The 25,962-nt window shown below is 34.6% G+C and overlaps 1 protein-coding gene across 1 annotated transcript; it reads left to right on the top strand.

Moving 5' to 3' along the window:
- The first annotated feature begins 227 nt into the window (after positions 1-227).
- On the top strand, positions 228-9,959 carry LOC119606549 (F-box/LRR-repeat protein 14). Its single transcript, XM_037960093.1, has one exon. It carries the CDS (start codon positions 701-703, stop codon positions 2,282-2,284), a length of 1,584 nt encoding a protein of 527 aa, XP_037816021.1. The 5' UTR covers positions 228-700; the 3' UTR covers positions 2,285-9,959.
- Positions 9,960-25,962: the final 16,003 nt, after the last annotated feature.

Below are 25,962 nucleotides of genomic sequence, written 5' to 3'. Positions count from 1 at the left end.
AGCAGTGAAGAGTATATAGAGAAAAAAAGTACCTGGTATCTCTTAGATTGTATTCTGGGAAATGGCTGAATTGTGCAGAGATTAAAAGGAAACTGTTCTCTTTTTGTTAGTTTCCTCTGCTCTGTGCTCTTTACCTGCTGCCCAAGTGTGTGTGTGAGCAATTGGGTAAAGTCGTATTTTGTAGTTTCAGTTATAAACTCAAACATTCGACCAGGGAGTTTAGTTTGTGATACGTTGTTATACAGTGCGGTATTGTGCGCGGTCCTATTCTAAAACACAAACCGATAAATACAAATTTTAATTCTGATACAATAATTGTAAACAGACGGCAAAAATATTAAACTAAAGTTTCTAAATTGCTAATTTAAATTGTAAAATACCACCATAAGAAGCATTAATCTACATAAAATTTGTAATAGAAAAAATATTCTTAAATAAAAGAAAATTTATAAAACAAAAAAAATATTATGAGAATTATACATTAACAAAGTGTCATATTAGTTACAAAGAAATTTGCAAGTGTTTAGAGAGCAGAAATATTTTATAACATAAAAATATTTAAAGTGTTTTTAAACAATTGAGTAAAACAAAAAATATTAAATAATAAAAAATTATAAAAATAACGCTTTAAAGCGTTCTGATTAAGTGAATCCCCGAAGATAAATAAACATTAAAGTAGAAAAAAATAATAACACAGAATATGGCCACTAACACCGAAATACTACCCTTCCATCATCAAACTAGTTTGTCACTACAAACAGCCGCAGCTCTGACCAACTACCATGGTGGCGGTGGTGGTGGAGGCAGTAGTATTCATACAGCCACACAGTTGGCTGCAGCAGCTTGGAGCATGGAAGACCATCTTTATCAACAGACTGAATTACCCGGCCTCACACGCAGTGCTCATCATCTGCTACGTTTTACCCCCTATGCACTGCATCATCGCCCCCAGCTGCAAACTCTACCACCCGCGTTGTATCTTCAACATGCAGCTGCAGCAGCAGCTGCGGCGGCAGCGGCAGCAGCACATGCGCAACATCATCATCACCATCATCATCTGCAACAAAGACCTGCTTCTCCCGACAGTCCTCCACCCGCAGAGGGCCTACATATTACTAATCTATTTCCCGAAGTTTTGGAAATGATTTTCGATAAACTGTCGGTCAAGGATTTGGGACGTGCAGCTCAAGTGTGTACCACCTGGCGTGATGTGGCCTATTCCAAGAGCATTTGGAAGGGTGTCGAAGCGAAACTACACCTGAAACGTTCCAGCCCTAGTCTATTTAATTGTCTAGTTAAACGTGGCATTAAAAAGGTACAGATCTTGTCATTGAGAAGGTCTCTGAAGGATTTAGTTCATGGAGTACCAGCTCTAACCTCCTTAAATCTCAGTGGTTGCTTTAATGTGGCCGATGTCAATTTGGGTCATGCTTTCTCCGTGGATTTACCCAATCTCAAAGTACTCGATCTCTCACTATGCAAACAAATTACCGATACTAGTCTTGGCCGCATAGCCCAACATCTTAAAAACCTAGAGACTCTGGAGTTGGGCGGTTGCTGTAATATCACCAACACCGGTCTGCTTTTGATAGCGTGGGGTCTCAAGAAACTGAAAAACCTCAATTTACGTTCCTGCTGGCATATAAGTGATCAGGGCATTGGTCATTTGGCTGGCCTCAACAAAGCCACCGCCGAGGGTAATCTTGAACTCGAATATTTGGGTCTTCAAGATTGCCAACGTCTAAGCGATGAAGCTTTGGGTCACATAGCACAAGGTTTAACGTCACTAAAGTCCATCAACTTGAGTTTCTGCGTGTCCATTACCGACAGCGGCTTAAAGCATCTGGCCCGTATGCCCAAGCTAGAGCAACTCAATTTACGTTCCTGCGACAACATATCCGACATAGGCATGGCCTATCTGACCGAAGGCGGTAGTGGTATAACCTCACTCGATGTCAGTTTCTGCGACAAGATCAGCGATCAAGCTTTAACGCATATTGCTCAAGGACTCTATCGCCTGCGTTCGCTCTCTCTCAATCAATGCCAAATCACCGATCAGGGTATGCTCAAAATAGCCAAAGCTTTACCCGATCTAGAGCATTTGAATATCGGTCAATGTTCCCGCATTACCGACAAGGGTCTCCAAACATTGGCCGAGGAATTGGCCAACCTTAAGACGATCGATTTATATGGCTGCACGCAGTTGTCTTCCAAGGGTATTGATGTCATCATGAAGTTGCCGAAATTAGTGAAACTTAATCTCGGCTTATGGCTCGTAAGATGATGTGCTAAAAGGCAAAACCGAAACAATACACCAAAGCAGAGGCAGGAAGACAAACTACTTCAAGCCATTGTTAAGGATAAATTTCGGCCTAGGAGTGACGATCGTAAGCAAGAGATGAAGAACGCCAACATACAACCAACAAACAAATCAACATTAGCACCAGATGCAGTTGCAGCTTCATCATCATCATCTTCTTCTTTAGCGCCAACGTACCATAGGGACAACACTATAGACGATGCTTTCCTGCAAGCAGAACATCTTCAAGACAAGAGTCCAGTGTACTCAACACAATCCTAGAACTACAGATGGTGGTCGGTCTGTCGGTCGGTCGGTTGGTCAGTCGCTTTTAAGTTGTGCGTAAAAGTATTATCCTTCGCCCAGCAACACACATACAATCAACAACAACAAGAACAACATCAACTACTACTCCCTTAAGAAAGAAGGAAGACTTGCAGTGGATACAGGATTTCATGTGGTATTTTTTATAAAAAATTAACTACAAAAATTATGGGCGTAAATTATTATTCTAGCCAAAAAAAAAATTATAAAAAAATTTATTAAAAAAGTTACAGTCAAAGAAAAAAAAACACACACACATAGTTGTAAAACTAATACATTCACATATGAAGAAAAAAATATATGAAAACAACAACAACAAAATCTTACAATCCGTATACGAAACAATACAAGTTTTTATTTCGTTGTTCGCTTTTTTCTGTTTTTTTTTTTTTTTTTTTTTGAGGGCATTAGCATTTTTGTGTTGCTTACGAAACGTACACTAACACATACACGTACTTTGATGCACACAGATACACACACACGTATAGAGAGCGCAACTGACTTTCCACAATCGAGTGAAACAAACCTGACAACTGAATAAAACCAAAACAACAACAACTCGTACTTGCATGCGTGCGTGCAACCTTACCTTATTATTACAACTTCTACTATTTGTTGTTGTTGTTGTTAATATTGTTGTAATTTTGCCTTTTTGTTGTTGCTGCTTCGAACGGAAAGCAAACAGACCCTGAAACGAATGAGTAGAAGCGAAAAATAAAACAACAACGACAATAGCAACTGCAACAACAACAACTGCACGAGAAAAAAAGAAATGTAATGAAATAACAACAACTACAATGTAAGAAAACAGAAAAAAAATTTTAAAAAATAATAAAAATAACAGTCATGGCAACATGTAAAATGTCAACATAAAATCTATTTCGTTTTTTTTTTTTTGCTTAGACTTTTCTAAATTTTTCAGAACAAGTGCAGTTTCTGATTCCTTTTGTATATTGCAAATTGTTTGATCAATTTGAACTAAATTTTCTATAACATTTTGAAGTAGTTTATGATATAGTGCATACATACATATGTATGTTAGATTTAGGCGAATCCTTTCTCTTTCGAAAAGCTGTGTTGGTCCAAATATAAGGGACCTCGGCTAAAACATTTTTCGGTTTGTTTGATTTCAAAGCAGAAAGGTTAATCTTTCAATTTAAAAAATTTCTTATTTCCTGGAAACATGTTTATGAAGCTTTTGGGTCAGAAAGGATGAGGCCTTCTGATATTCTCCTCAGCAGAATTAAGACATGCATAATAATACTTCTTTATAGTTAATCTATAAGGAAGATTTACAAAAAAAAAATCGATACAAAAGTTCAACCATCGAATCTTAAAACGTTTATCATAATGTCAACTTTGAGGACTTCTAATTTTAACCTTTTTAGCTTAAAGAGTTCCAAATTTGAAACCCAAACATTTTCCTCTAGTCATGACTTGTTTTTTTTAATCGAACAGACTAACAATTCAGAAATTACAGAAGGTATTAGTATAACAAATATTCGATCTTTTCAGATTTTTTCTAAACAAAAAGTCTTTATATATATGTATGTATATGTAAACTAGATGCTCAGATTTACGCACACAACTATACAAAATCGGGCGAACGGACTCAGGCGAATATAGGGCTGCTATTGATAGGCATTCGACGAAATGAAGATCTAAATATCTTGGGAGAGATTTGATTCCAGTTATTATATTCCTCACGAACACTGATTGGAAAATTCTAAGGATCCATGTTTAGGAAACTGAGTTTCTGAAGATAAGACTATATTTTCTTTGAAAGATCGCTATATAAGGTTTTTCTAGTAATAGTTTTTAATGAAAAGGAGCTTATAATAGTATTTTTTTAAGCTGATATATATTCTGATATCTTATCGATCGATTTTGTTCTAAAAATTACTTTATGAAATACTGAAGAGTCTGATCCATAATTGATCTAATTTTTCTGGAGGACTTTCTTTTGAAAATCATCTAATGTTTATAAATCTTGTATTAATATTGGTATTGTGATAAATTTCGATAAAAATATGTTTTGTGAAACATTCATGATCCAGATTTCACATGAGACCTGCTTCCGAAATTTAATTTAAGACTCAAAAATCTCTTTTAAATATTGATATACATTACAATCTCGATAAGGTAGTTGGATGAGGATGTTAGTTAGTTTGAAAGAGGATGTATATGTATACATCTAGCGGGACTGTTATGAGCTCCTTTACCAGTGCCTCAGGTGGGAATTGAACCCACGAACTTCGGTTGAGCAGACCAGAACACTTACCTACAGGAGGCCACAATGGTTTGACAATTTGACAGCTATATTATAAATAGTTAACTTTAAAAAAATCTGAATAATTGTCTCAAGCTTTTATGATTTTTATGGATGACCGATCCAAAATCGTATGGAACATTTGTGGCGATCCCCATTACCAATAGAAAAATTTGCTAAAAATGTTTTTAATTTTTACTTAAAAAAACTTAAATATTTAATTTATTTTGGGAACATTTAAGTTCCTTCCATAACCTGTTACTATCTCAAATAGAACTTCCTTTTAGCATTTGTGTCCACCATGAGTATAAAATGTTGCAAAGCAGGGAATTCGTAACAAAGACCAGGTTTAGGAAGGGGAAACATCAAACAAAATAAAGACAAAGACACACATACAACCACATTCATAAGTAAAATCTTTTATGTAACCTGCAGTACGGGGTAACACTCCGTATCGCTCCTAATTATACATACATATGTGTGAGCCCTAGAAGGATGTCAATTACCGATGTTCAGTTCAGTCTGCTTTCTAAAATACGAGTTTAGAGTTTTAAGTAACTCCTCTCTAGATTACTTGGAGACATTAAAGTAATTTCTTTCTATAGTTGAAACAAAAAGTCGATTCTTCGAAAGTCGGTATAGAGTATAGAACCCTACTTCGTATCTCCAAAACAAAGAAAGAAAGTGCCAAGAATTGAAATCTTTAAAGAAAATATTGCCCGATAGGGGAATACATTGATTTCTTAAAAAACTGCTGGGATGATTTTATAAAGATACGAGTATAAATTTTTGTTGTTTTAAATTAAACAGAAAACTTCATAGCTTTCGTTTGCTATAACAAAAAAAAACAGCAACACACATCGTGCTTAAAAAGTAAAACTAAATATAAAAAACAGCAAGCAATAACAAAGAATATAAGTAAAAAGCAAAACAGAAAACAGTTACTGGGAAACATGCGAAGAACACAAGACGAGAAACACAACAGAAAAAAAAATATATATATAAAAAAAAGATACACATACTAAGATATAGATATGAACATACATAGATATAAACAACATACATACATACATACATATGTATGTTTGTATAGCTAAAAGCTGAAATGCAAGCAACTCGTAAGACATACAGCCATTTAGTCACATTGGCTTACTGTCAGTTAGACAGAAAAATGTTATAGACAGACAGACGGACAGACAGACAGTGTAAGCCAGAAGACCAGACCAGAGTTTGTATGTATGTATTTGACTATAGAAAATACTATAAGCAATACCCGACCGAGGATTGTAAGCGACTGTAAAGTATTTTTTTTTTCATCCAATATTTGTATATATATTTTTTTTATTTTTACTTTTCGCTGGAGAACTGGTACTCATTATAAGTTACTGAGACACTCACAGATACCCCACTCAAATGTATACAGTGTGTCATTAAAGTTGAGAGACATGTTAAATTAAGAATTTGGAGAACAACTATGTTCAGGTTTTTGCATAAGGCGGGTGATCCGCTTCGCCTAAGAACATAGCTTAAATATCAAACGGAAATATTACTCAATTTACTCTAAAGATTTTTGATAACCCTATTCGTAATTTTTAATATCATACAGTAAAGTACGGCGAAAACTAGACTTTCTCAGAACTTGTTCCAAGCCTACTAGCTTCCACAGAACTAACGATCTATAATCGTTTACACATTTTGCAATGTTATTCTAAAATATATCTGAAGGAATCAATTCTGTAAAAGGTACATTGTTTTATAAACTACACCGAGTTCTGGATTCTTCAGTCTACAAAGTATTTTGGAAATTGTTGTAAATTAAATTTAAATACTTACATTTTATAATATCTTTAATGGTTCCACTGATTTACTATATAGTTTTAAGCTTTCTTATGCTATATAATGTCGGTATTAACTTTCAAAATCATGTACGATACGATCCTTTACTTGATGGAAATTAAAAAGCCTATATTAGAGAGAGAATATATAGTACTTCTTGCCAGTAGACAGATAGTACGCTCAATCTGCCCAATTTTCAGTCTAGAGTTCTGAAACTATTTCTAGCCCATAGGTCTACGTTTTAAATGTATAAGAAAATATTTTCCTGAACGATTTCTTTCAGTTAGAGGGATTTAGTCAAGACACTTTGTTAAACATTTTTCCAGTTGGACAACAACGTTTTCGATCCACTTAGAGCATAGTCTATGCCTATAGCAAGACCCATAGATACATTTGTCGATCCACGATCAATATTTTGATGTGTATAAAACGGAATAGCATAATCGGATCCATTTAAATCAACTTCGGAAGATTTAGATTCCAAACTTTTCTCAGACAAAGTAAAATTTATTAAGTAATATAATAAATAATGTAATATAGAGTATCCTATTATTAGGTCCTGATCTATTGAATCAAAAAAAGTACGGAGCACTTGTCTGGATGGAGGGCACACGATCTGAGAAACAAGAACTTAGAATATGTTGATACATTTGTGCACCCACGAACAATATATCTATGTGTAATAAATTGAATGATCGTGACAAATTTTGCAAGATATTGAGTCCCAACTTTTCTCCGACAACATAAAATTAATTTAGAATGTGACAGAATCTGCAACAGATCCATCTATAATATAGAAATTCATATTATTAGGTCTTGATCCGAAGTGAGTCAGTTTTTGCATTTCCAGATCTCAGATCTTGATCTATTAGATCAAATGGAATGACATTTAAATCAACTTTGGATACAGTTTTGTCAAATGATTGGTACAAATTTTCGAAGATAATGTCTATATATAGAGCATCTTATATACTATACTATACACTATAATATATAGCATTTCCAGATTTTATATCTTGATCTACACAGAGGGAAAAAGAAATATCCACGCCTGATGCCAAATTGACACGAAACTGTTTATAATTTTTCAATACCATCCGTTGTCAAAGTATATACATAAATACGTACGACAACAATCCGTTGCCAATAGTGAGCTTACCACATTTGTTAACATAAACGGATGTGTATAAAATATCGATTTTGACAACGAATTGTTGCAATGTTGACAACATAGTGTTGTCGTACGTATGTATATGCTTTGACAACGGATGTTATTGAAAAATTATAAACTCTTTGGTGTCAATTTGGTACCAGGTGTGTATATTTTCTTTTCTAATACACAGATTAGATCAAATGGCATGGCATTTATATCAACTTTGGATACAGTTTTGTCTAATCAGTGGAACAAATTTTCGAAGAAATTGACTCCCAACTTTTCTCCAACACTGTACAATTTTACATAATGCATGTGTATAAGTAAGCGAGTGTGTTTGTGTGTATGTATATTAGTGGCAGTTATGTAGACGTGGTTGATGTACTTAATGCATTGATGGGGGACGAAGACCAAAAGGCAATCGATAAAAAAAAAATAGAAAACAACAAATAACAAACAACTGACTGCTTAAACGAACGAGAATGTCTGTCTAACAAACTGACTGTTTGACTGGGCAAAAAGACAAAATAACAGACATTAACGCTGGCTGAGTGAGTAGTGGCCGACAACGACGGCGACGATAGACTGGTCGTTTTTAAAATGCCAGTAAGTTGCATATAAAATGCCTGCTTTAAAGCCAGTTTTTGCTTTTTTTTTTCTCAGTTTTTTTTTGTTAAAATTTTCATACAATATTTTTTTTTATAAATTTTGTTTAATTTATACTGACTTGTACGGGTATGTTTCTCCATCTGTTTAATTTTATGCGTGTGTATAAAGTACAATATAATATAAGTTTGTCTGTATGTTGGTTTTCAAAATTTAAAGCGAAATAAAATGTTTTTTTTAAATTTTAGTAAAAAAATTGTTTCTTGGAATTGTAATTTTATTTTTTGAAATTTTACTTTTTGGAAAACTGTTAACCATTTATTGTTTCTTTAAAAAATTTAGTTGTTGAAAATATATTTTAAATTGAAACTTGAGTTTTTTAAACAATTATAATTACTAAATCATTTATAGTCAATTTTTAATTAAAAAAATGTAACGAGAGATACTCGCTAATTCTTAAAAGAGAATTTTTGTAAATATTTAAAATAATTAAAACAAAACAAATTTTCTATTATTTAACAAAACCATTAAATTAAGTTTAAGTTAAGCACAAAGCAATAGCAAGAAATAACCAACAAAATAAAAAAATATTTACTTGCCTTAACAAAAGTTAGTTGCTGCAAATAAAACTAAAAACCTATTTAGTTGCCAGTAACTAAACTATAATATGTTTTCTTTGTGTGTGTTTAATTTTTTAGGTTTTATAATTATTTGTATAATGTTTTTAGTTGATTTTATTTAATTATTATAAAATTTATATAAAATACAAAACAACAAATTGAAATCCCAAAAAGAAATCTAAAAATTCTTTTTTCTATTGTGATATAAAATTATTATTAAACAAAACAACAAACAAATATTGTAAACTTAGTTTTAATTTAGTTTATAAACTGTGTATAATAACATAAATAAATAAAATTTAAAACTTAAAAAAAAAACCATCCCTAAATAAATTTAAAAAATATTCCAGTCCAGCGTACATATTCTTTTAGCACTGCACTGTTTGGCCAAAGTGCAGGCCGTAAAATAGTTTCAATTCAATACATTTTGTTTTCTTATTTTAGAGACCATTGTTTTGCCTTATTTAAATCGTTATTCCAATTGTTTTTATTTTAATTTATTTTAAATAAAATTATTTATAAATTTTTGAAATATTTTAAGTCAAATTAATTATTCATATTGAATTTAGTTTTCAATTAATTTAATATTAACAAAAAACAAAAAAGAAATATTTTATTAATTTTTTCTTGAGATTTTCAGGTTTTTCATATTTAGTTTGTATAAATATTAAATAATTAAGTTTGTTATTTAGCTTAAATCTTATATTGTATAAGTTTAATATTAAAAATAAAAGAAAACTGATAAAACTCAATTTCAACATATTGGAGGAAAGAATGATGGAAAAAGAGTAAAACAAAATTATGTTGTTTTTCAAAATAAAAACGAAACCAAATGAACTTTAACAAAAAAATTATAAATTTCATGTTTTTTATTTCGAGTGTTTTTGGGAATGGGTGATATTCGAGAGTAATCGATATTTTTGCCATTTTCTGAAGGGGGCTTTATATGGTTTCAATTATAGAGCGATTTTGTAGAAAGATTTTGAATCCTATGAAAGTAATTATTGTGGTGCAAATCCTTAAGCATCCTAAAGATGTGAACTAAGAACTACCCTACCCCATACTTCACAGCGTCTGTACTCTATGTTAAGATCGGCTGTGGGGTAAATGACCATCTTTGGTCGCCTAGCGATCACGTAGCTATCAAATGCCGCCTTTTCCCCCGTCGTTTTTCTTTTCAAAGTCGGTCCGGAACTGTGGTTTGGGTTACCTAGGCAACATAACCGTACCTCTTTAGCGTCTGTTCCCTATGGTAAGGGCGGCTGGAAGGTACAATCTGGTTCTGTCAGTCCGAATATTATTGGTTGAAACAAAATCCAGGGTGCGTCTGACTCATATTGAGCAGCATCCTGGCCTGCGTCTGACACCAGAGGAGCGGCAGTATCTTTTTCATGCCTGTCAAATAACAAAGACGGCCCTATGTCCTTGGTCGAGGATGCTAAAATCTCCAAGGGCAACGTGAGTACTCAGGTGGAAGCCTGAGTGCCACTGGAGCTACTGTGAATGCGACGAAACAGACAAGTACTCCGGGTCTGGTAGACGAAGATGCTACTGAGGTAGACAAAATGGACAAGTTTATGATCATACAGGACAGAGTGACGACAAACTCTAAGGTCTGAAAGATTTAAACCTTTATGAGACTGATGAGGAGGACGTGTGCATGGTGTCCTCTGCGCCGCAAAACGCGGAAGAAAACGGACAGAATACGGAGGCCAATGACCCTGTAAAAGGAGACCCTGTTGAGGGAGACCAAAAACAGACAAACAAAAAACAGGACACGGAACAGGCTGAACGGAAAAGGTTGGCGGGTTACAAACGCTCTGTCCAGTATGTCAGATCGCTTGACTCTCAGGATCCTGCGACTCTGACCACCCGGGAAAAGCGTTTGCGGCGAAAATATTCCTACCACATATAGAAGTATGAAGCCATGCTAAATACTACGGTTGTGGAGGTCAGACCAGCCACGACTAAGACGGAATCAAGTCAGAGCAGGCATGTGATCACATATAAACATGTGCCCCATGCCAGCACAGGCATGGGGCAACTAGCTTAACATCAGCACCTGAGCTACAAGTAGCCATCATAGACCGTAGTCAACCCGATATCACTACTTGTAAAATATCGATACTGCTTTGGCCCACTCTGACAACAGATAGGACTAGGACTCTCTTGTCTCTTAGTAAGAACTCGATTAGGCTTCTAACTGATATAATTACTGAGCATTGTATGATGAGAGATATGTCGGAACGTATGGGCTACTCACGTTATAGCTACTGTAGAAGCTGCTTGGAAGAAGATGAAGTGGAATCGGTATAACACCTTCTATGTGATTGCCCAGCATTACAAGAGCACAGACTACTCTATCTTGGTAGAGTTATTTTCCATGATCTAGACTGTCTCAGAGATGTGATCAGTAAACATGATCGGTTTTATTAGAACATCGGCTGGTTTTCACGGAGATAGAACAAACCAAGTAGCCAACGAAATTAGGGAGGGAAACCATTCTCTCAATATTATGGAACGGCAATTCTAAGGGTATCACAATGGGCCACAAAGCCTCCGAGTGAACTCGCTCACTAGCGAGCAACCCACGTAACCTAACCTTCGTCGCTAAACTTGTACGAGTCCTTATATAGGAGGTTTGGCTCAATTATGGTCCGATGTCTGCCATATATTTCAATATAATTTCTGGTTGATTAAAACAGGTTTTTGCAAATTTTATCACTTAATTATGGCTCTTTTAACTACATATATTCCAAGGAGTACAAGTCGCTCCTCGGTCGATGTGTTACAAACGGTATTACAAAATCATATAACCTCCATCGTTTTAGATGATGGGTATAAATACTGGTAAAATATAAAGTTGTACTGACATAAAATCTACAATTATAGCACTCTACACGACATCCATAATGGTTCTTTAATAATAAATGTCGGTTAATGAAGTAGCTCAATATTCGAACCTGGAGTTGCTCTGGATGCTGAAACAATCTTTAACGGCAATATGGATATATTAGTCGAAATCCTGCTCTCATATCTTTGGAATAACTAAGGTCCACTTGTTCGATACATCTTGGTCCTTACTTCCTGTAACGTCTAATAATGGTTGTGGGATGTGAAATCATTTTCTGATTCCATTTAACAATGTCTGTCCGTCAGTCAACTTAAACGGATGATATCTCAGCAAGAAAAATAGATTTTTAAATAATTTAAAAAGTATTTTCAAATATTCAAATCACTTTCTGAAGGGCAATTTATATGGGGGCTAAATGAAGTCCGATCATTTTGAAATTCGGCAAGGTAATCAAGACTTCTATAAAACTTAGTTGTGCGACCTTTTATAGAGATACAATTATATTTTACATAATTATGAGCTTAAAATCCTATACAATCGTTCGTGACTATAAGTACGCATACAGAGTGGTATAGATTTCGTATAAATAGGAGTACTTGAAAAAAAGTCATTCTGTCATTCTAATGATATGAGGTTTATAATGTAATAATTTCAATTAATTACATTAAGTAATTCTATGTATAAATTTTAAAAATCTAAAAATTTTCTGAAAAATTACAACATTTGTAATAATTTAGGAGTCGTATAAAAATTTTGTTATGTCATTGAAATCGTCTCTCAAAGCCCTTTAATATGAAACCAAATTTGCATATGGTTTATTTGCAAGAAATATGATAAAAAAAGTAAATAAAAACCTTAAAAAAGTACCAGCTCACCAAATATTGACGTCATGACAAAAATTTTGAGTATTGGTATTTTAGAATGAACTAAATTTTCATTTTCGGTGGGAACATCAGCAACTTTATTTTGGGGCCACCCTAATATATATATTAGTAAATATATGTATATACAAACATTTAAAGAAATAAAATGATGTAAGAAAGTGCAGTTGGACATCTTAGATCTGTCAATTTTTGAAGGTATACATATATACTACCATAATTAGCATAATTATAAGCTACAAAGCGCTATTTACGGGTCCGTTTGTATGGCAGCTAGGAGTAACAATAGGCCGATTTTAAAAATATTCAATTTGCATCCTTTTATTGAATTATCTTTAAAATGCAAAAGTTTTAAGCGTTTTATTTTTTCAGTGGTGGTTTACCTTTGCGTATGATTAATAAATTATGATTATATGAAGTATACTCATGCTAAGCATGGAAATAGAATTTACATTTTGCAAAAATAATACTTTTTAAAAATACTTAAAGAATTGTCGACAGTTTAGTCTATAGACTTTAAACTGGCCAACTGTAAACTAATCTATGTCCTAGTCTATGGACTAGTCTATCGACTAGTATAACTACGTGTCTATCTATGACAAGTGTATTTTCCATTAGATTGGCTATTGTAGTCTAGTCTTTGACTTTTATACGATTAGTCTATTGAAGAATGTATGGACTAGTTTCTTAACTAGTCTATTGACAAGCCTGTAGATCTATTAACGAGTCTACTCATTAGTCTATTTATTGTTTCTTGAAATCGTAATACTAAAAGATCTTGAAAGTATAAGCATCAACTGCGTACAGCATGAGTCCACAGTGTGAAGTTAAAGGTAAAATGCACGAATACAAACATAATTCTGTCATCTTCATATACACATACATATACATATATATATGTATGTGTAAGTGGTCAAATTGCATTTCGGCAGTGCCTAGATTTGTCGTAAAAAATTTCAAAAAATATCTAGTAAATAAACTACTTGAATTCAAGTTCTAAAACTACAGGGTAATATCTAAAGTGTATGTATGAATGAATTTGTTAGTATGAGTGTTCATGTGTAGGAACCCAGCAGTACGGTAAAAAGTCGGATGCATTGATAGTTAGTCCTACTAACGTCTAACCATCTGATTGGCTTTAATTCATCTCTTGCCACGAGTGTACTGTTTGTAAGCGTGATTGAAAACAGACCTTGATTTGTAGGCGAGAGCGAAGACAATCGTCACTTCACTGCCCTCCCTGGGCATGTTTCCTTGATAATAGATCCGCATCTTGGTGTATTACAATCCGAGGGAAAAGAGGTGTTACCGATACCTTTAGTCTGCCGGGACTATAAACTGGTGATGTCACTTCACTCCTCGGCTAGTCATTGGTATGATTTGACATGAGGTCTATCCAGAGAACCACATAATCTGGTGGCCAGTTGCCCGCAGGACTATGTTCTGGCTAATTAGTTGGTTGAGGTTCCTTTGGGATCCACGTAGTGGCTGTGGTTTAAACCCAAATTCGCGGGGAGAGTAAGTGGCGGTTAAAGGATTGATGTAAGGTAAAGTCAATATTTCGGGATAAGTTCGGTGCTGTTGCCGAGATACTGACTGTGGGACTAAGTGTTGGAAATGAGTTGGTGTTAATTGTATATGGTATGGGATGAATGTGGGGTATGTGGGCCTCACCCACCCGTTTACCTAGAATAAGTGTGTCGTATGTTTTTCTCTTACGAGTGTGTCGGATGAATGAGAAGTGTGCTGGGTTGAACGATGATGGGTGAAAGGTATCATATACAAATGATACCATTGAATTTTTCTTCCTTGTCCAGATGTGTTCAGAGTAAACTCTGTTCATATCAGAACTACCACAGTGTGTCACTGTGAGTTAGAACAAAGTCTCGGCAAATTTGATGGATTCGTACTTCGGTCAACCGGTTACGTCTCTAGGTGCTGTTGCCGAGTCAACAGAGGGCATCTCATCTGCGTGGTTATAAACGGAAGTGATGTTTTACATCTCGGAAGTTAAGCAAAGAGGTAGCAATGGTCAGAGATTATATAGCTCCAGTACTTGAGCAAAGTGCGCGTATATTGGACCGGCATCCATATACGTTAATTGCCACCTGCGTGTAACAAACACAATGGGGCGGTGGTGAGTCGTTACAAAACTCACCCAGTGGTCGAAAAATAATACCGTGAGATAGGCCAACACTGCAGGAACTCACGTAAAGCACTTCGACATTCGTCACTTCACTGTCCCCAAAGTAATCTAGAGAGGTTTATTTACTTCCCTAGCCAGTGGCTAGGCGTAACCCTAAGTGGTAAGTTAATTAGCTAGTTCGTGACTGTCCCCCCGAATTGCAGGGATTGTGTATACTGAGTAAGTGTGAGTATTTTCGAATGAATTTACTATTTATTGCTTAAATTTATCTAAAATTTAAGTTGAAAAATTTTCAACATCATTCAGAACGGATGTAAAAATGCCATTGTGTTTGAATATATTTTGAACAGATGAGTAAAAGAGTTTTATAATTTTGGAATATTACGCTATATTTAATCAACAAATCAATAGTTTTTTTGAGCTATAAAGGATTTTCAGTGATCGGTGGAAATTGAAAAGGCTTTTTTGGGAAACAAAAAAGTATAAACATTGTAAGTTTCCGTTATATTATCTACGGAATGAAATCGGAACTTATGCTTTGGTTTATCATCCCAAAGAAGAAATCCAATTGTGGACATTACTACCGAAGTGATTTACGTGAGTACCTTCCGTGTTGGCCTATCTCACGGTGATCTTTTTCAACCACTGGGTGAACTTTGTGACGACTCACCACCGCCCCTTCAATCTTCAATGAAGGTGGCAATTTTTGTACATGGCTAAGCCGGTTCATGTACAAGCATTTTACTCGAGTACTTGAGCTATCTAATCTCTGACCGTTGCTGTCCCGTTGCTTAACTTCCGAGATGTAAAACATCACTTCCGCTTACAACCATGCAGATGGGATGGCCTTTGTTGATTCGGCAATAGCACCTAGAGACGTAACCGGTAGACCGAAGTACGAATCCATCAAATAAGCCGAGACTTTGTTCTTACGCACAGTGACACACTGTGGTAGTTCTGATATGAACAGAGTTTACTCTGAACATATCTGGACAAGGAAGGAAAATTCAATCCTTTCATCCATCATCATTCAACCCAGCACACTTCTCGAGAATTCATAAGAGAAGAACATACGACACACTTATTCTAGGTAAACGGGTGGGTGAGGCCCGCATATCCCACATTCATCCCGTGCCATATACAATTAACACCAACTCATTTCCAACGCTTAGGCAAACAGTCACTCCTCTGTGGGGTATCTGTTGGCTCGGCAACAGTACCGAACTTATCCCGAAATATTGACTTTACCTTACATCAGTTCTTTAACCGCCACTTACTCTCCCCGAGAATTTGGGTTTAAACCACAGCCACTACGTGGATATCCAAGGAACCTCAACCAACTGACCAGCCAGGATATAGTCCTGCGGGCAACTGGCCACCCGTAGTATCAGATTATGTGGTTGTCTGGTTAGACCCCACGTCAAATCATACCAAGGACTAGCCTAGGAGTGAAGTGACATCGCCATTTTATAGTCCCGGCAGACTAGAGGTACTGGTAGCACCTCTATACCCCGGGATTGCAATACACCATGATGGAATCTATCATCATGGAAACACCCCACTGTTGTCGATGAGTACTTTAGCATTCTCCCATACGCGGTAGATTTGGCCGCAAAAAAAGATTTAAAGATAAGATGGAGTGAAGTATTTCTTAAACCATTTTCAAAAACTAATATTCGACTGCTTCTTTCGATACTTTAAAGATTTCTTAAGTCCAGCGGACATCGCCTATATTGAAGCGCCTTAAAAATTAAATGATTCTGATTGAAATTGTATTAATTACGATTAGGGAAGACATTTTTATAGGAGCTACATATATAAAATCGTAGATTGATTTTATAATTTAATAGGTTTCCTCCTTGGCCCAAAATGTTCCGGTACTTTGACTACAACATTTATATGGAAATAATGACGATCATGAACATAATCAATATGTGTTTCTGAGTTAATCGGTATACTTTAAAGAGGATGATGAAAGTCCATAATGTTATAGATGGTCTGAAAGAATTCAATTACAATTTCAAATTCAAATTGAATTAATTCTTTTAAATAACTGCTCATTGTGTTTTGCAATTGTGTGTGAGTTTAAAATTATATTCTATAGGACATTGGGGATATTTAATATTATGCAATGATGATGGCAGTTCTCGTGATGCAATATTTTATGCACGCATATATTTTAGTGTAAATTTATTTTATATAATGTGGTCGGACAGACGCATGGACGGACAGTGGGCCTCAATTGGCATTCATCTATGAATATTTTGTGCGTGTGAGTATACATATATAAATATATATACATATGTATATATGTATGTAAGTAAATGTTTAATACAATACATACACACATATAAAAACACACACTTACATATACTTATAAAATTGTGATTGTGGAACATCGCTGCCAGAAAAACTAAAGGTCGTTGTATTGTTAAAAAAAAATATTTTACTTCTTAATTAAATTTCTATTGTATATTATTGGACAATTGGTCAGATACTTTTTCATTTTGTATAACGATATGCAGTATATAGTATTTAGTGAGTATATATATAAGTATTAAATATAAGTATATTTAAGTGTATGTGTATGTGCATAGTAACTGTTTGAATTTACGTTAAATTTTGTACACAGACACATGCATGCATGCATGAACACTTACTTACATTCACATGTAATGTTAAATATTATGAAAATTTAAATAAAAGGATGTAACTATATACCGATATGTACTTACGTATATATGTATGTACGTACGAATGTATGTATTAAAATATTGCATGTATTAGACGTTGGTCGATTATTCGGTTTCATTAAAAAAATAGAAGAAGAAATAAAATTAAAATCGATTGCGGAAATTTCTTATTAACAAAGATTGCATATACAGGAAAGGAAATTTAATGAAACATGTCAAAGATTTTCTCAACCCCCAAGTTAATAGGACTGAAACAATATATGTGTATATTATAAGAAAAAAGGTATTTTTTTACATTTTATTTAGGTTTTGGAAATCAATTCTCTGAAATAAATACCCAGCCAAAACTCGGTAATAACCGAGTGAAGTTGTAACTTCTTACCTATTAACTACTACTACATATCGTCCTGATTACATATAATTATTTGATAACGTGTTATTAATAATTTGTTATATAAATACAAATCTATTAGTCATCTTCTCCGTGAAGCTATAAAAGCTGTATATGTTTTACATATTATTTACATGGACAACTTTTTCTAATTACTTGTAAGCGTTTGTGGTAATTACTTGCCACCAATGGCATCACCATGTTAAAATAATGACTTAAAATGCTATTGTGTGAGTAAATTTTAGCATTTCAATCCTTACATGGTAATGTACCTATAATCTCTTTATTGTCTTAATAGGTATTCTGCGTGTCATTCAATATCAAGAAGACAAAATTAGAAGATTTTTTTTTACAAATATTGACTTTAAAAACTAACTATAAAATGACTATTCGTTATGAAAATGAAAAGATTATTTCTGGTACAATAACCTTACCATCTTCTAATGCTTTATCACAGCTAATCCTTTAATAAGAAACAATAATCTTCAAGTTGTAGTATTGGGCATTTCCGGAAATCTATCTCTGTCTGATAAGCTAATGTACCTTTTCGATCGGCTTTGTGGAAATTGAATGTAGGTATTCATCCAATTTTATTGAAATCGGAAATGTAGATTCAATTTAATACCATACAGCTGGCTTTTAACCAACCTTTAGGTTCTATAGCAAAACAGTAACGACCTGGACTGTCAACTAAAGAAGCTTTAGTTATTTGTCCGATTGCATGCTTGTCTTGAAAGATTAAGAATACTCTTTACCGATCTTCAAATATCGGCGGCGGCTAAATTGTCGGCTCAATTTAACTTTTTATTCAGAAATTAACCTTATAAGCGTTTATTATATTGAAGAATCTCTGTATAATAGTCTGTTATATAGAAACCTGCCTCTATATAAGTTTTTTCTGCAGAAAATGGACATTATTATAGTAGTTATCACTATTTCAATATTAGCACAATATAGTGTGGCAACACTTTTCAATTTGCCATAAAAATTTAAAATAGTGGCAAATCCGTTCAAATTGGTAAAATTATTTTCTGAAATACATGTGCGATTCCAATCTTTATCAGCGTTTAAGCCGGATCTGCTTTTGAGCCGAAAGAAGTTGGCGGCGGCGCGGTTTGCAAAATATTACCGGCGGCCAGCCGCCTCCGATTTTAGCCGTCTCGGCTTATATCTCTGCCTAAATAACATCGATCGATTTTCTTTTATTAACTTTAGGCTTCTTTTTTCGTATTTACATACATCTTGCGCGATGTTGAAATTTGGTTGGTTTGAGCAGCTTAAACAGCTTTGTAATCTAATCTTATATTTGAGGTAAGAGTGTTAGGTGTTGTTTCCAGTAACGTATTTATCTCATCTATACCTCCATAGAGTTAGAAACGAATACACCAGATCCATTTTTTAATATTAAGAGAAATACATTGCATCGCGTCATAGAACCCTTTGATGAATTCGGTATTTTAATATTTCTAGGCCCTAGCAAATTTTTAAGAACAACAGTCATATAGTTTGGTAAAACTTTGGATTTATATGCATAGCTCTGAAAATAGTGGTCCTACAGATCGACAAATAGTTTAAGAGTATGAGTCCAAAAACTTGCGTATACCTAAGAAATCTTGTTTTTGGAATCTAAAAGGAGAAAAATGTATTAACCATTATTGTTTGGACACTAATGCATTCGAAGAACTTAATTGTATTTATCATTAATACACGCATACATACATACATCCATATGTATGTATATAATCGTATGTTAGTATATATAAAATAATACATTTTAAATACATACATATATATGTATGTATGTATGTAAGTACCTACAATTTTTTGTATGTCGATTTATATGATTGTACTTTTGCACTCGCATGCAAGTAAAAAGTTTATACTAAATAACAGATAATACTCCTAATGTTGGTCCAGGGAAGAATTTCAGTATAAAATTATATTAGATATATATACATATATGTATATGTACATAGCTATCATCATTTGGTTCCAAATAGCTACATAGAACATAGTGTACTTAGATGATAATCTCAAGTAGTGGTGATGTAAACTGCTCGATTTGATACCGTTAGGGATCTATGTGAATAAGTCGTAAACAACAGCTGCTCTCGAATGCAACATAACCCATTGGTCATTGGTCAAATTCAACCCAAATTTATGTGCTAGAATCAATGCGAATTTTCTGCGTATATTTGCACGCTGTTGTCTAAAGTTCTTCTAAACAAATAAGTAAAAATTTCGGTGATATCTCAAACATAATTTGATTTATTTAAGTTTATAGATAAAAGGATCTTAATGAAAGATCCCTTATATTCCATTAATCACAGTTGTCAACAATAAGTACGCCAATTATCTATGTTAATGTTAAATTATAAAAATCTTATAATGTTATATCAAAAAGTCGCTTTTAAAAAGTAATCACTGTTTATATGTATATAAATGCGTAGTGCGTATAAGTATATAAAATAATATATATTCCCAATACTATTTGATACGTTGAAGTTAAATATATACACAAGTATATACATTAGACCTGTCCCTTTATGTATGTATGTGATTTTGTAAAAGTAAACTCACATTGTCTAATTATGGACTGAATACGTTGTATATTGATCGACGAAATTGTTTAGCAAAAGGTTATTGAATTCGATCTACGGATCGGTGGCAGAAAATATTACCACTTGCAATTGATATGGCTTTTTCTTTCACGTTAAAGGACATTGACAATGTCGGTCTCTCAGAGGCATACATACACCCACTATATTGCATAACTGGACGCATATCAGATTCTATAATCTAACAAGATACCGAAGTACTTTACGAGAACACTTGCCGTGTCGGCTTTATTTTGGTGGTACTTTTCCAACCACCGGGTGAGCTGACTAGACGACTGACCACTGTCATTTTGTGCTTCTTACACGCAGTTGGCAATGTACAATGCACTTTGCTCAAGTACTTGAGCTATCTGATCTCTGATCATTGCTGCCCCGTTGCTTAATTTCCGAGATGCAAAAACATCACTTCAGATTACTACCACGCAGGTGGATGGCCTCTGTTGGATCGGCAACAGCACCTAGAGACGTATTCGAGATACCGAAACACATTCTTGCTCACAAAGAACACACTGTGCTAAATATGGTATGAACAATGTTTTTCCCTGAACATACTAGGACAAGGAAGGAAAATTCAATGGTATCAGTTGTAAAAGACACCTTTCATCCATCACCACTCAACCCAGCACACTCATTTTCATTCATTCGATGCATCCATAGAGAACAACATCCTACGCACTCACTCTAAGGAGCGTAAAATCCGTATACCCCTACAGTTATCCTGTGTCATATACACTGAATACCAAATCATTTCCAACGCTTAGTCCCACAGTCACTCCTCTGTGAGGTATCTGTTGACTTCGGCAACAGCACCGAACTTATCCCGAATTATAGATTTGACCTTGCATCAATCCTTTAACCGACATTCTCTTCCCGTTAACTTAAATTTAAACTACACGTGATGCTCTAGGTCGACCCCATGTCCAATTATTCTTATCAAACTTATCCCGAATCGTGCATCAGTTTTTTAACCGACATTATCTTCCCGCGAATTTGGGTTTGAACGACGTGCACCCCGAAGGGACAATAACCGGGACAAGATAAAGTCCGAAACTCTGACCTGCGAGATACCGGTTCCCGTGACATTAAATTATGTGGTTCTCTGGTTCGAACCCATGTCAAATCATTCCAAGAAAAGTTCGTGGATACATTTGATCATCGCCAGTTTATAGTCCCGGCACACTCGAGATACTGATAGCACCCCATTTTCTCTTGATTGCAATCACACCAAGATGTGGTCTTTCATAAAGGTAACATGCCCCAGGAGGATGTATAACCTAACAGTACAAGCCTCGTTTCTGATCTGTACTGTCTCAAGGATCTAAGACCGCTCAAATTAGGGAGCAGTCGTTTAATGGGCATCACAATGAATCTTTCAGTGTTCTCCTTTAAAGGAATTTATGGAAGGGCAGACCTACTAAGTATAGATGAATATGTATATACATACACATACGCACAAAAATGTAAAGTGTATGTATGTGTGTGTTTAAGTGAATGTGAAATTTTATTCTGGACGACATATCAATTGTGTGTGCGTGTACATGTGTTACACTTCCGTACGCAAATAATTCATGTGCGTATGCTGGTTAATGTGTATGTCGACATACATATGCACTTATTAATATGTGTTTGTATGTGTGTCATATATATTTTATAGTGTAAATCTGATATCAAGCAGGATGTTCAGAGGTCCTGCATCATCATCACCAACAGCTAAAGCAACAACAACAACAACAATGACAAAATCAGCATCAACATTATGCGTGCGATAATGCAACTCATTTTTCAAAAACTTTTTCCGTGCATGTATGTATGTGTTTGTGTATGAGTAGGCGTTTGTGTAAAATAAAATAAAACAAAACAACTAAGTACATACATATAAATATGTATATTTATATTATTCAAGTATGTATTTTAATACATTTACAAGTATACATACATACATTTGCATTTTTACTTGTGAATATGTGTGTGTCTTTATAATAAAAAAAATTAAATTAAAATTTAAAATTTATTTGAAAAACTTTTTCACATAAAATATGCATAATAACAGTCAGATCCATTGTTTATGGCACACGGTTGTGTGTTGATATATTTTCTATAATATTTATACATCACTATATGTATCTATGTAAGCATGTATGTATATAAGTTTGTATGTATGGATATGATTTTCTATAAAATATTTCTACTTTAATATTCACACACATTTTTACAAAATTTTTATTGATAACTAATTTAAATTTGAAGAATTTTATTATTATTTTTTAAAGAATTTTATTAAAATTTAGAGAAAATATTAAATGACTTAAAAGTCCTCTGTGAACTGATTAATATTTGCAAATTACTTTTTAACTCACATAGTTTTAAGAATTATAAAAATTTTTTGAAACAAAAATCTATATAGAACTTTTGTAATCAAAAGTTTCTGGTATAGCCAGGAACTGCTCCAGTTGGGCGGCAGTTAAACTTTGGTGGCAGTAGCCTCGTACGTGTTGTCACCGACATAAGTGATATTGATGAGTTCATATCCCGTTCTTACTGAGATATGGTGAAACAAAAATTAATGGGAGTATTCACGCACTCCTCGTCAATGAAATCAAAAGCTTGAGCTTGATGTTGTGTTACCGGTCGGGGTAAGGGCGGAGAACTGGAGAAGAGAGAGATCTTGGAAATCCTTTAGCTACCAACTCACGATTGGAAAGTGGGAGGAATTTCAGTGGCTGATGTCATGAATAAAGAGTCTTTGGAGCTGCTGAGAGAGACAAGGTGACATTTCTACTATCGTATTGGTACGATCTTTCTCCGATAATACGACAGTATCTCCAAAGGCGACACCTCTTCGAAGGTCGATCCTTTGGAAAAAGAGAATATAGTACGATCAGTCTCAGAAATAAAGAGCACCGTTTTTACTCAAAAAGATGAGGTGGTTGACGAGCTCCTGAGACTATCTCAGGAGGTCATCTACGTCAAAGTTGTAGAGTTTCAGAGGCTGATGTACATTCATGATATGTGATCGTTTCCTTTAATAAGTAATGTTTCGAGCTGTTAAAACTAAGGTTTTAAAGTTCTTTTTCCGAGTTTACCGCAGTGATTCCAAAAGCGATTCTTTTTCGAAGGTTGAAGAAGATTATGCAGTAATCGTGTAGTCTGAAGAAGGTATGGTAGCGCACTTAAGCCACCGATCCTTTCGAAAAAGAGAATACACGATCAGAGTCTAAGATGAAGAGTACCCTTTTTACTCAGAAAGTTGAGGTGTTTCATGAGGACAAGCTTCTGAACGAGTTTGTTCTTAATGAGGTGTCTGTGGAACTGCTGAGAGAGACAAAGTGAAATTTCTACTATGGTATTGGACGATCATTAACCAAGTCTACGACAGCATCTCTAAAGGCGAAAGTTAAAGAAGATGATGCATTAAGCACATTAGCCAACTTAACTTTCAGAAATGAAGAGCAAGCTCTTTACTCTGAAATATGATATTGTTGACGAGGACGAGCATCTGAACGAGCTTGTTCTTAATGAGAAGTCTATGAAACTGCTGAGGGAGACAAAGTGAAATTTTTACCATGATATTGGTACGATTTTTCTCCGAGTCTATGACAGCATCTCCAAAGGCGATCCCTCTCTGAGGATTCAAGAAGATGATGCAGTAAGTACTATAGTCGACTTAAGCCGCCGATCCTTTTGAAATAGAGAATAACCGATCAGTTTTAGATATAAAGAGCTTGTTCTTAATGAGGAGTCTATAGTGCTGCTGATTTACTTCAAAATATGTAATAATTTTCTATAATAAGTAAAGTTTAGAGCTGCTGAGAGAGACAAAGGGAAAGGTCTATTATGGTTTTGGTACGATCTTTTTCCGAATCTGCAGCAGTGATTCCAGGTGATCCCTCTCCGAAGGTTGAAAAAGATGATGCCATAAACGTGTAGTCTGAAGAAGGCACGGTAGCCAACTTTAACCGCCGACCCTTTTGAAAATGATTATACACGATCAGTCTCAGAGATGAAGAGTGTCCTCTTTACTCAGAAAGATGAGGTTGTTGACGAGGACGAGCTTGTTCTTAACGAGTCTATGGAACTGCTGAGAGAGAAAAAGTGAATGCTTTGGTTTTGGTACGATCTTTTACCGAGTCTACGACAGCATCTCCAAAGGCGATCCCTCTCTGAAGGTTCAAGAAGATGATGCAGTAAGCACTATAGTCAACTTAAGCCGCTGATCCTTTTGAAAAGGAGAATATACTATCAGTCTCAGAGATGAAAAGTACCCTAATTACTCAGTAAGATGATGTGGTTGACGAGGACGAGCTTCTGAGACTATCTCTGGAGGTCATCTACGACAAATTTGTAAAGTTTCAGATGCTGATGTTCCTTCATATGTGATAATTTTCTTTAACAAGTAATGTTTAGAGCTGCTAAGGTTTTGGTACAATCTTTTTCCGTGTCTACCGCAACGATTCCAAAAGCGATCCCTGTCCTGTGCTGTAACCGAAAGACACGGTAGTCAATTTAAACCGACGATCCTTTTGAAAAAGAGAATACACGATCATTCTCAGAGATAAAGAGTACCCTATTTACTAGGAAAGATGTGGTGGTTGACAAAGACGAGCTTCTGGGACTTTCTTAGGAGGTCGTCTACTTCAAAGTTGTAGATAGGGATGGTGAGATTGACACAAATCAATTGCCACCAATCTAAAGAAGCAACAGCTGTGTTATTCCTCCGAGTGACGCAAAGAGGGGGATAAGCAAGAATCACGGATTCAATAGGATCTGGTTTGCGAGCTACAAGCTCCTGCATGATAAAAATTAAAGTAATTTTAACTGATTTCAGTGATGAAGATACAGTTGCAGCTGCACTTGATCATGACAGTGTAAAAACATTGATGATTTCTAGCCACACGTTGTTCGACACGAAGATCGTAAGTAAAAAAGTCTGGGTTTTAAAATGTAACGGAATTTTTCCCACACATTTTTGTATTTTGAAAATGCACTTTTGGAAACTTTAAAAATTTTAAAGTTTTGCTTTAAAATTTTAAAGAAAAATTTATTTTGTTTCTAATTTTTTATAAAAATTTATACAGAAATTATGAATTCGCATAAATTTTAATGTGTAGGTTCTGTACATAAATATACACACAAATGTAGAAAAAAAAAACATTCATACATACATAAATATAAATTTAATATGTTTGCTTTTGTAGTTGCTGCTGTTGAAGGTGTGTTGTTTTTGTTTTGTTTTTCATATTTTTTTTCCTATACAGTTTTTTTAACATTTAAA

This window comes from Lucilia sericata, unplaced genomic scaffold (assembly GCF_015586225.1).
Source record: "Lucilia sericata isolate MDLA Ls3-8-SP2 unplaced genomic scaffold, ASM1558622v1 Contig000600F_arrow, whole genome shotgun sequence".
Lineage (NCBI taxonomy): Eukaryota > Metazoa > Arthropoda > Insecta > Diptera > Calliphoridae > Lucilia > Lucilia sericata.
Note: the sequence above shows the minus strand (reverse complement) of the source record. Positions and strands in the feature narration are given on the sequence as shown.

What these genes read in the sequence shown, in the direction of transcription:
- LOC119606549 (XM_037960093.1), top strand. Translation starts at nt 701, where the DNA reads ATGGCCACTAACACCGAAATACTACCCTTCCATCATCAAACTAGTTTG.